At 40.6% G+C, this 12,169-nt stretch overlaps 1 protein-coding gene across 6 annotated transcripts in view; it reads right to left on the bottom strand.

Moving 5' to 3' along the window:
- The window catches only part of actn4 (actinin, alpha 4), a 73,999-nt gene that overhangs the window by 16,733 nt on the left and 45,097 nt on the right, over positions 1-12,169 (bottom strand). For 3 of the 6 annotated variants that reach the window (XM_036131549.1, XM_036131545.1, XM_036131547.1), the window contains exons 4-8: positions 9,902-9,988; positions 6,355-6,442; positions 5,770-5,848; positions 5,578-5,659; positions 2,087-2,172 (exon numbers count right to left, since the gene is read on the bottom strand). In XM_036131549.1, coding sequence (XP_035987442.1) covers positions 2,087-2,172; positions 5,578-5,659; positions 5,770-5,848; positions 6,355-6,442; positions 9,902-9,988 — 422 coding nt within the window. Of the gene's footprint in view, positions 1-2,086; positions 2,173-3,709; positions 3,796-5,577; positions 5,660-5,769; positions 5,849-6,354; positions 6,443-9,901; positions 9,989-12,169 lie in introns of all 6 variants that reach the window. The other 3 variants (XM_036131550.1, XM_036131546.1, XM_036131548.1) reach the window with 1 other exon arrangement.

The raw sequence follows: 12,169 nt of genomic DNA on the forward strand, positions 1-12,169 counted from the left end.
GTCTGTGTTGAAACTCCATGCGTCTCCCATCAAAACCTGGGAATCATTCATCTAGTTACAGATTTATGGACGCTGGAGTCCACATCAGTGCGTCTGCCTAGGATATAACACTATGGTACCACTGGAATAAAAGACAAGACACAGTATGCAGACTATGACAAGATAATCAAGTTATCATTCATAAACCTCCACTTTGTGTGTTTTTTTATCTCACATTATTGTAGAAATGAAATAAATACATTCAATGCCTTCTGCATGAGAATAAACATTAATTTTTGTTTGAGGTGTGTTAACAGCAGAAGAAGAAACTCGGGTCGTCAGCGGTGTTTTCCAAAAACAAACTGGTCTGCAGCGCCTCGGTCAGTAAAACAGGGAGAAATTTAAATGCAGACCAGACTGTGAGGAAAACTCCACTGACGTCCAAAGGCCAGAAACGGCAGAATCTGAGGAGGTTTTGTTGTTTTCCCAGAGTTCCCATCGTGTTTCTGAATTAATTTAACATCTGTATTTGTTCCTTGTTGCCAACTCATACATACGTGTGAGAACACCAGCTTAGAAATTACAAAGTTACAACTTTTTTACAAATACAAAATCGACTAACACCCTTGATAACGCAGTTACACTCCTTACCAGTCGGTGGCAGTAATGAGCTGAGAGAATACAAGGCTCCAACCGAATAACCTTATAGAACGAGGACTCTTCAGCTAGATTGGAAGTGCGTCAGCAGTCGCCATGATAAGTGCTGTCCGAATAGTGCAGTCAGTGAGGAAGGAGGCAGGAAAGGGAGCCTGTATGCTCCACTGAGCTATATTATACACTGGAGTGCTGATTTTGCCGAAAAACTGAAGTCACTGGCCGCCATCTTGCTACTCCCTACTCTCACAGAATCCCATAGGATTTGGTTGCAACAACAAGCAGTTTTCTGGCTGAGTGAAAACGTTTCACAGGTAATTCTACATTCAGTGGATGTACTAACACTATCAACTACTAGGAAATTAGGTGCTGAAATATTTTACGTTATTCATATTAAATATACATACATGCATATATATGTATATGTAAATATTTGTACATGTATATATGTATATGTATGTATACATATATGTAAATATATGTTTTTGTATATTGTTATTTATATATTTAGAAACGTTATACATGTATATTTAAATGAATAAAATGCAAAATATTTCAGCACATTTGAACCAATCTGTATAATCTGATTGAATTTGACTTTGGAAAGTGCCTTGAGATGACGTGCATCATGAATTGGCACTATATATATATAATATTTAATTTAATTGGATATCAGCTAAAGTGTCCGGAGAGCAGATCGGGCACTTTTTAGTTAATTTTCAGAAGGCTGTAGGCCCAGATTTGCCTCCATCGTCCATCTGTGTTACCTTAACATAACAAAGTCGGAGTTAAAGGTGTCTGAAATCAGCATGGCAGTCCGAGGCTTCTTTCCTCCCCACGATAGTTCTGATTGACTCCATGAAAGGTCAATGAACAGGAGGTAGGAGCCCAAGCTTCCACGCAGGACGCGGCGGCTCTGGGAATTCTTCCCTATTTTGCTTCCTGGTCTTTCCGGCTGACGGTCGGAGGGCCCGGTTTCTATTGGCCGGTAGCTGAACTTTGATGTGTTTCAGAGCGCAGCGGCGCACGCACCGCCTCCTGTGTGGAAAGCCCATAACAGCTTCACCAGGGGTTGTAGATCCATACCTGTAAATTTGTTATTCGTACTCCTAAATCTGCGATTTGTACTTCTGTGTATTGTTGTAAAGTTGTAACTTGTGTTCTCACAGATGATACATCTCGTGTAAGATGAACGTGTGAGTTGTCAACAAGGAACAAACACATTTATTCATGTTTATTGGCTTACATACACAAATTCAGACACCTACGTATACGTTTGTATTGACAGCTCTAACCCCACAAGCATTAAACTAATCAAACTTCTCCTGATATAAAACCAGCTACTGCCTGCATTAAAAGCTGCTGTGCTGACTGATGGAAACCCTGTGGGCTCTGAAGCATCATCCCAGCTGGGTGGAGGTGTTAGTGTGATTTCAAAGCGTGAGGAGCTCACCTTCTGTGCGCCAGAGAAGGCGTGATAGAAGCAGGAGACATAGGTCATTATGGCCTTCTCGTCCGGCCTCAGAGTGCCCACGATGTCTAAAGGCATCCCCCAGCAGAACAGAGACAGAGGGCAGAGAAACAGAGGCAAAACAGAAAGAGTGAAGCCGAAGCTGAGAACACCCAAAGCTCCACGCTCCCTTCGCCCCCCCCCCCCGGCGGGGGGCCGGGTGGACCCTGCTTAGGTCCACGTCCTCCTAATAGTCCTACCACCTTTAGAGGGACCAGAGAGGTTTTAAGAGGCTGGGACACAAACACGCACGTCTGAGGGATAAACCTGAATGAGTCTGCAGATTATTTATCATATTTATTTCAGGTGGAATGGAAAAGGGATCCACAGCCGCTCCACCTTCAGCAAACCCTACAATAAACCCACCAGACCCACCAAGAGTCCTCGCTGATGCACGTTTAAGATCTTTACTGACTTTACTGACTTTACTGGCCGCTACGCTGTTTAATTTCAGCGTAACTTTGTGACAACTTCCAGCGTAGCGGTCCATTACGCTGAAATACGCTGACGAAAACCCCGACTTGTTTTAAGCATGTGAGAATGAGCAGAAAGAGAGAAAGCCACTCGCCAATAATGGGTCAAAATGTCTTAAACATCAAAGATGTTCTCTGAGAATTTTAAACATGACAAGAGGAGGAGAGACTGCAGAAAGCTAAAGGTTAAAACATCATCATCACCGCAGCGTGTCTAATGTTTAACTCACTTATCGAGAATAAACACCTACAGGCTACCTCAGAAGTTGCTTTTTCCCTCCTAACAGGTAAAATAACCATATAACTACAATGGTGTAGTGGATTTAGTGACTTTAATTCAGGGGACGCGGGTTTAAATCCCGGTTGTGTCAGAAAGGCCCTCTGGTGTAAAAACTCATTAAAGGAAGTGCAGTAGGGAAGCAGTGGAAATATAACCACATCATAGTGTAGGCAACATTTTCCCAGCCTGACCACTAGATGGCACTGTCCGCTTCAGATGGACCCTTTAATCACTTTATTGCATTTTTTTTGGGTTCTCTCTTTAAACTGTTATTGTGAAAAAAAACAACAACATCAACTCACAGTAATGCTGAATAACTACCTACAGCCAAAGTATATATATATAAAAAAAATCCAGGTGGCCTACATATAATTCTGGTCATAAGTGGGTTAAAAGTTAAAATCTGTTCTGTTCCTAATTTTTTTTAATTTTAGGACTGCTTTAATTTTCTTGACTGACGTTAATAATTAAAATGGACTAAAATAAGCCTAAAAGCTTTTCAAAAAGGGAGGAAATTCAACTTCTCTGCATTAAGCTTCACACCCAGGACTGATAAAAGCTAAAATACCAACAACAGATTCACCAGTTTCTCTTTTTCCTGCAGCTTTTCTCTCGTATTTATGCCAAAAAAGCAACAGAGCTAACCCTGCAGACTCGTTTCAGAACCCGCTCAGCTTCATCCACACCGAGCGAGCGTTTGTGTCCCAACATGTGCAGCATCCATGTTGAGCGAGTGAGGCCATGCTGGACAGGAAGCAGCGCGGTGTTAGTAAAAAAAAAAAAAAAGAGGTCAAAGGTCAGGTCAGTGGGTACCTTCTGCGCTCCAGAGAATGCATGGTAGAAACTGGACACATAAGTCATTATGGCTTTCTCATCTGGACGAGCAGTGTTCACAATGTCTACAAGGGGGGGGGGGAGACCGTGGTTATGAACACAGACATTACAAAGACAGGCAGGACGCCTAACTGGACACACAGGCATTAGAATATGGACAGACGGGGCTGGGAACACTGTGGGAACATCAGAAAACATCAACCATACAACATGTTTAATTAATGACAAACACAAAGCGGATAAAAGCAGACGGTTTTTTATCTGCAACATAATAAAGACAGATTAGTCCTGGAGGCGTCTTATCTGCAACAAAGGATCAAACTCGTTTCCATGCACATCAGCGTCAGACTGCAGGGTGACCAGGTCGTAACCAGTGAGACCACATCGCCAAACTGGATCTGTACGAGCGCTGCAAAAGGGAACTAAAAGTTAAATTTTCTTGAAAAGAGTGTATTTGTCCTTGCTTTGAGCAGTTAAATAAGATTATCTGTCAATAGAATAAGATTTTTTGCACTTAAAATGGGAACAATTCATCTCATTTCAAGTGCAGTATATATAATTATCTTATTTTAGGGGTAAAAACACATTTAATCTTGTTTACCTGCTCAAATCAAGGACAAATGCACTCTTTTCTAGAAAGTTTTAGTTACTATGAGTTCCATTTTTGCAACGTTTCTGCTGAAGGATGTTCCCCAGCGATTAAAGAAAAGATACAGGGTCCTGCTTGGAAACCAAAGGATTTGGACTTTTCAATTAAACATATTTAGAGGAGAGGAGGACGTGACTGGTGAGTTTTCACATGAATTACTTTTGGCATCAGAGTCGAGGCTCTTTAACAAGCAGAAAATTAAGTTTTCATGCATTTTGCAGCCTCACAACAGTTTAGACATTTAACTTTTTTCTTTTTTTAAAAACAGGTGAATAAAGAATCCAATTTTTCAGAGCAATACTCATAACTTTAACGTTTGTGTTACTCATGTCATTGTTTGAACGTGTGTCTATGTATTTTGACTGATATTGTATTTTGTTATCTTGTGTTGTTGTTTTTTTTATTGTTTCTGCCTCAGGACGACAGATGTAAATTAGCATCTATGCTATAATCTGGCTCATTTACAATCTGTACAAGAGTATATGATTGTTCATTAATGTGCACTGTCCTGAATAAATAAATAAATAAATAAATGTTAACTAAATGCAAAAAGGCTAAAATAATGAAAAAACTAACAGGAACAGGCTGTTTTTTTCCCAGACATGCATTACAGCATTATGTGAAAGTTTCTGCAGCAATAAATAGTTTTTAATCCTTATTTTTCACAGGGTGTAATCATATTCTGCTGAAATTTGAATTTGATTTGAATTTGAAATTTGAATTTGCACAATAGCCACTTTTATTTTGTAGCCTCTCTACGTTCTTGTCTGTTGGATGTAGCTAGCAAGAAAAGTGGACCGTCAAAAGGGTCCTTCCTGCTTTCTTTATCACCCAATCCTAAAAAAAAAAACAGATATTTTTGTGGCGTTGCTGTAAAACAACGCCATAAGAAGTCCGATCATCTGTATTGGTTGGATTACCAACAGTATTTTTAAAATGCTTGGTGGTTGTGCCCAGGAAGCGGCCGGCCTGGTCACCGCGCTGCACTCCTGACGTTGCAGTGAAATCCGGCCAGATCGCAGCCGCATGCAGAGCAGCAGCAAACATCAGGACAGGTTCAAACACTTTCTGCAAAAACTCAAAACGCTGAATAGTTTAGGAAGCTTTCTCCCATCCGCTGGCAAAGCGACCTTGTTCTGTGCGGCGTGATCACAGCCGTCACTGTGGAAAGACTCGACATGGAGCTCAGCAAGCATACCTTCAGCGTCCAACATTTTGGGGATGTCCAGGTGCTTCTCGGCCACCTCAAAGGCGTTGTTCAGGTTAGTAACGGGGTCGTCCTGACAGAGAGCAGACACACACACCGATAAGCATCGCTTCTATTCGCATGAGGGGTGAAACACAAACGGCGTGACGTGTTTTATGAGTTGCATTAAAGGAAAACGTCCACCTTTCTGAGGCTCTCGTAGTCGATGAGATCGGGTCTGTGTCTGTGGATCAGAGCGTTGAAGGCGAGGCCGTCCTTCCAGCTGACAGGAGAACACATTCACTCATGTAAGTCATTCATTTCCAGTTTTTATGTCACAAAACTTGCTTCAGATCTACTTTTGACAACAAAGACAATAAAATCCTCCCCATCTTGACCAAATTACGCCACAAACATAACGGTCAAAGATTCCTTCTTTTTTTTTTTTTTGCATATTTGCTACCCAGAAGAACCAGTTCTGGCAGCAGAGCAGCAGACAATGTCCTGGTTTCTCCAGCAGGTGGCGCTCTCTACACAGAATTACAGGCACATCCTGTTTAAGGGAAGATCTTAATCCTTGGAGAGCTTTGAAACTCATGCAGCTAATTAATTCATGCTGAATGTGCATCTTAATTAAGGTTTATTGATTGATTTTCCAATACTGAAAAGCTGATGCCACTCCAACAACCTCCAAGATCAGGAAATCTCAACTCTTGCAACATATTTGAACCATCTTATGACATCTAGCAACAGTTTTTGCCCTAAAAGCAGCCTGAAGCTTTCTGTTACCTGATGTGGAAGTTCTGCACGTTGACGTTCTTGTATGGCGCCGTCTTCCTCTGGCACCACAGGAGCAGTCCCTCCTTGGCGGAGGTCTCTGCAGTGAGGTAGAGGAGAAGGCGGTCTTCATCAGCAGATGATATAATGACGTTTCACTACAGTGAACTGGAGAGCGTCCTGCAGAGCGACCGTCCTGCATCCCTGCTGCCGCAGCAGAGACGCTGCAGGACGGTCGCTCCGCTGCGCTGGACCAGAAGCAGCGGTGGGCCAAGAAGAGACTATATTTACTCATATCCTGAAAGTAACTCTCCACATTCAACTAAAGCCAATCATTATGGTCAATTTTTAAGTTACAACACTTTTAAACATGTTGATGTAGAAGAAAAGTATATCCATAATTATCAAATAATTAAAAAAGTGCTGCCTTTGCCATTTTATTCTGTTGCTTAGTAACGTATTTTTCAACGAAGAACCCTTTATTAAACCAACTTTTTACCAAAACAGTGAATCTTAATAAATAAAGAATAATGGTCTGCGCTGTGATTGGCTGGGAGGATGTAACGATGTAATATTAACCTACATGGCTAAAATGCTAAAGAAAGAAAACTGTTTTTCTATTGAACTTTTTATTGACCCTTTTTTTTGTACTGAACCACACGTCTATCAATCGATATAAATTGTTATTGAATCATCGTCCAGCTCTAGATATAACTCAAAATGTTAATCTTTTCTTCTTTTTTGTAATCTTAGTGCTTCACAGCTAAAGCTCAAATACTTTCCTGTACACAATTTTATGTAAAAAATAAATAATTAGAAGTAGCTCAATAAACCAGACCTGAAACAACATGGCTGGATAATTTAAATTAGTACCACGGATAAAAATGTATTATCGCACGGTGTAAAAATCGTCCTGTTTAATGAATGGCGTCACTAAAGACAACATTATCGACCACATGTATTAAAAAAAATAAAAAATAAAAAAGGCTGATATTAAGCTATCCATCAGAAGAACGGCTAAAAATTAAAGAACAGCAGAGAGATAACAGGGCGGAGCTTAGAGGAAGAGCTAAAACACAAAGCGAGAAAAGGGCGTGGCTTATGGAGAGCGCCAGAAGAACAGAACGAGAACAGGGCGGAGCTTAATGACAGAGCTAAAGGAATGCAGAGGGGAAGAAAGGGGCGGGGCTTAAAGGAAGAGAAAAACCAGATAATGGGCGGAGCTTAGAGAAGGAAACCTAGGATAAGAAAGGGGCGGGGCTTAAAGGAAGAGCGAAACCAGAGAATGGGCGGAGCTTAAAGGAAGAAGGAAACCTAGGATAAGACAGGGGCGGGGCTTAAAGGAAGAGAGAAACCAGATAATGGGCGGGGCTTAAAGGAAAAAAGAAACATAGGATAAGAAAGGGGCGGGGCTTAACAGAACAAACGAGGAGCAAGAGGCGGGGCCTACAAGCCGACTTCATTCACATCTTTAACTCTCACTAAGACTGGATTTGCTGCTGAAATGTGAAATGGATTAAAGGTGATCAACCTTTTTTTTTTTTTTGATTTTACTAAGAAGTAATTATGCTTCCATGTGCATAAGTCTACTCTCACAGGTGAAAAAAGGTTAACAATCACAGTAATAAACTTATTTCTAAAGCTGCTTCCACACCACACATCATCATCTGCCATCAGCAACGTATAGCGGCCACCAGGCCATCACACACAGATGTTGGATTCATCTGGTTTCATTCGCACTGAAACAAACGTTTCCAAAGCCGCGTGTGAAATAAATAACACTATTATTTCCCTTGAGTGCATTAATGAAAAAAAAAAAAAAAAAAAAGAATACGAGCAGCTAGAATTTTGCTTTACAGTCAGTATTCCTGAGCAGCCATGCAGGTCAGCTCTGCTTTATCCTGGCTGGTGTCCAGCACTTCTCACCTCGCCATGCGAGAGGCAACAGCTTGTTTTTCATTCTGCTTTCCACAATAAGCTCTGAAATCTGCAATTATGTGTGAAATTTACTGCTCAGGACAAAAAAAAAAAAAAAAAAACAGGAAATGAAACCCTGACTGGCAGCAGAGCTGTAGCAGAGCACTTCATGCATCTTTCCTGGTTATTATGGAGTGACTCTTTTGTACTTTTCTTTTTACAGTGGATGAATTTATGCAAAGAGTTTAAATAACTGATGTGCTGATGCCACATAAATCATAACTACAGACACAGGTGGGTAAAACCTGACCAGCTGCTGACTGCTGAGGAGCAAACAGCGGCTCAGGACACTTCAATTAATAATAGATTCAAAGATTAATGCTTTTATTTTAGGCTGGACAGACACAGTTTTCGGTATTGAGCTTCATCACCTGTGGTACCAGGGATGAAGTTCAGAGCTCAGAGTCTCAGGAAATCTGAATATTTATCCCAAACTAATCAGCGGATTAAAACACATGCAAACGGCCAATCTGGGTCAATCTGGGTCAGTAGGTGACACTAAAAGTCACGGCTGGTTGTTTAGAGTTCTGCATCCAAGCTTACAGAAAGTTTAGTGGAAGGAAAAAGTGTGCCAGGGATAAAGGACGCCTATTGTAAAGTGGGCTGAGGAGAATCAGAACCGGACTGATGCTCGGCGGTTCAAAGTTCTCCTTTTAGATGAGAGTAAATCTGCATTTCATCTGAAAATTAAAAAAGGAAGTGCTGAGAGGCACAGAACCCATGCTGCCGTAGGTCCAGAGTGAAGTTTCCAGAACCAGCAGATGATCACGTCATCTGCTTATAGACCAGACACGGCGCCTGATTGAGCCGAAGACGGGCCTGACCAGAACCCTGCGGAGTGTCGTCAAGAGGAAGATGAGAGACACCAGAACCGACAACGCAGACGAGATGAAGGCCGGCAGGAGAGAAGCCCGGGTTCCTGAAGAACTCAGCAGAACCACGGCGCTCGCCTCCACGCAGGAATTCATGCAACAGGAGCCGGATATGCTTCTCAGAACCCTGACGCTGCTGTTTAACATATTCTTATTGATCTAATGTTATATTCTAATTTTCTCAGAATGAATTTTGAGTTTTTTTATGATCTGTAAGCTGTAATCATCTGATGTGTAATTAGGGCTGGACCATATATATAAAAAAAAGGATATCGATAAAATAGAAATCATATTGATCGATATCAATAGTTACCAGCAAATTTAAAATGTATATTTTAAGTGCAGCCCTGGCCATTTTATGCTGTTGCTTAGCAACCTATTTCTAGATACAGAACACTAAATTCAAAGTCATCTCTTTTTTAAATAACTTGCAGTTTTGGTAAAAAGTTGGTTGAACAAAGAAAAAAAAAATAACTTGTGCTCTCTGAGCTCTTTAAAGGGGGCGGAGCTTAGTTCCTGCTTCTGCGTTGTGATTGGTTGGGAGGATGTAATGACTGTAATATTAACCTACATGGCTAGAATGCAAAAGGAAAGAAAACTTTTATTCTACTGAACTTTTTATTGACCCTTTTCTTTAATCATTCGATATATATTTTTATTGAATTATGGTCCTATGTGTAATAATCTGACCCAATCTGAAGAAGCGGTACCTTCAACAGAGATGTCCTGGATGGCAAAGCGGAGGATGATGGTCCAGATCATTCCCAGCGTCATCTTGGCGTTCCCGTCAACGATTTCTGCGTGAAGCAAAGTCAGAGTCAGAGTCTGGATGGAAATCTGTTAAAGTAGTTTTACATCTTAACACAACATGAGAATCACCTCAGCATGCATTTTATTTAACCGCACAGATAAACATCAGCGTCAGTGTTTCCCACAGCGACGGCCGCTTCCTGAACATTCACTGAAGACGGCCGGCTGGAGAGCAGGCACGTCGTTTTGGCTCGGATTCCTCGCATAGTTTAAACAATCCCTTCATGCTTTCACCCGCTTTATCTTCTCAACCCAAATACTGCTCATTTTGCTCCGCATTCCTCTGGTTTACCGACTGTTTTATTCCTCTAAACTCCGCTCGGCATCGGCAAACTCCCGCCGATCAAACTTCTCCAACTATCCGTCATGTTGCCGTTTTTTTTCCAGCTGATGACCTTTAGGGACGGCGTTCAGAGAAGGTTTAGGACGGGCGGCCATGTTGCCTTTCTCTTCAGGCACAGCCGTTGGCAGCTGCGTCAGGCTGCAGGAATGTCATGGTTGTCCTGGCAGAGTGGGAGAAAGGTCAGCGTCCGCTAGCGCCGGCTGAAAAAGCCACAATGACCTCAGTGTGATGAGGCTGTCTGCTCCTGATTCTGGGACATCACTCAGTTTCCTACCTGCTGCACGGCGGGCCGATACTTCAGCTCAGAACGCCGCTCACATTTTGGAAAATAATCTAATAGCGATTTTTTTTCTTAATATTGCGATTTTTTCCCCCAGTTTAATTTATCATGTTTGTATATGTTTAAACATATACAACAAATCAACTTGTTTCCTCGCTGTGCAGATTAGTTGCTAAAAGACCCGCAGCATCTAAACTCAGAGCAGAAATTATTGCGTTCTGCCTACGATATATTTCAACCAAAATTGCAATTTTGACTTTTCTCTGCATTAACCACAAGCAACAAAAATGGCTTCTAAATAAAGATGTTTGTAAACAAGGACTATTTTAAACAAGAACTTTTAATGTTTCTATTAATCAGAATATTATTCAAGAGAACAGCTTTTAATTTAATTGGACATCAATCCTTGTTGAACATAAAGTGCAACCAACAAGCAAGTCTATGTATTAAACTGATTGACCTGTACTTAATGCTATGTATGATTATATAAGCTCTAAAACAAGTAATAAAATTAGATTATCTCACTGCTGCAACTGTCTTCCCTTCCATGTGGAGGCAAACCCACTTTAAACATTTTACCAACACCTAATGGACGTGTCTAATTCCCTGATTGTTACATAGCCAAAAATTGCAGACTCTGCGATTTGGAAATTGCGTGTTTTTTTTTAAAATCGCGATTATATTGAAAATGCGATTAATTGTTCAGCCCTAGCTCACACAGACGGGAAGGCAGAGAAGGAGGCGTGCAAAAACAAAACTGCAGTTATCTACTTTATATTAATTTCTTTATAAAAGTCATTTTTATTTGCTACACTCCCAGGCTGAGGAGGAGAGCGAGGAAAACACGGAGCGGCGACACGGGCCGGACCGAATATACAGAAAAACTACATGGAAATAACAAAGAAATACTAATAAAGTTGATATGATTAAAAATGGGAAAGTATTTCTCTCATTGCACTGCCTGGAGGAGAGAGTGGTAAGATGACAGGAATTTATGACAAGAAGTTGAGCTGATAAGCAGAGCAAACATTTTTATTTCTTCTTATAATTTACAAAAACATTTTCTGTACCTAAAACCTGATTTTTTTTGTGGGCTGTCCTTGCGTTTCTTTGCATAGTAATTATTTTCATGATCAATTAATACATATCTGTGTTTTACTGACACTTTTCTGTCTTTAATCCCTGTGATTTAACTCCTCCATATAACTATTACGTTCTATTTTATTACTGTTTTTGCATTTAAAAAAATTATTGTTGTTGTTTCTTTGCATAGTAATTATTTTCCTGATGAATTTCTACATATCTGTGTTTTACCGACACTTTTCTGTGTCCATATAATTTATTAGTAGAGCTAGGCAACAAATAAACTTTATTAATTAAGTCGAATATGCAACTCCTGAAGATTTAATTTTGGAAAATGAAGAATTTATTTATTTTTCCACCCATGCCCTGGGCTTCTGTGAAACTTTGCACTAAATCAGTCCCGAAAGGGGAAATTGTTTTGGTATGTTTAGGAAATTATATTGTCAAAATACTCCTAAGAAG

The sequence above is a fragment of the Fundulus heteroclitus genome, unplaced genomic scaffold (assembly GCF_011125445.2).
Source record: "Fundulus heteroclitus isolate FHET01 unplaced genomic scaffold, MU-UCD_Fhet_4.1 scaffold_44, whole genome shotgun sequence".
Classification (NCBI taxonomy): domain Eukaryota; kingdom Metazoa; phylum Chordata; class Actinopteri; order Cyprinodontiformes; family Fundulidae; genus Fundulus; species Fundulus heteroclitus.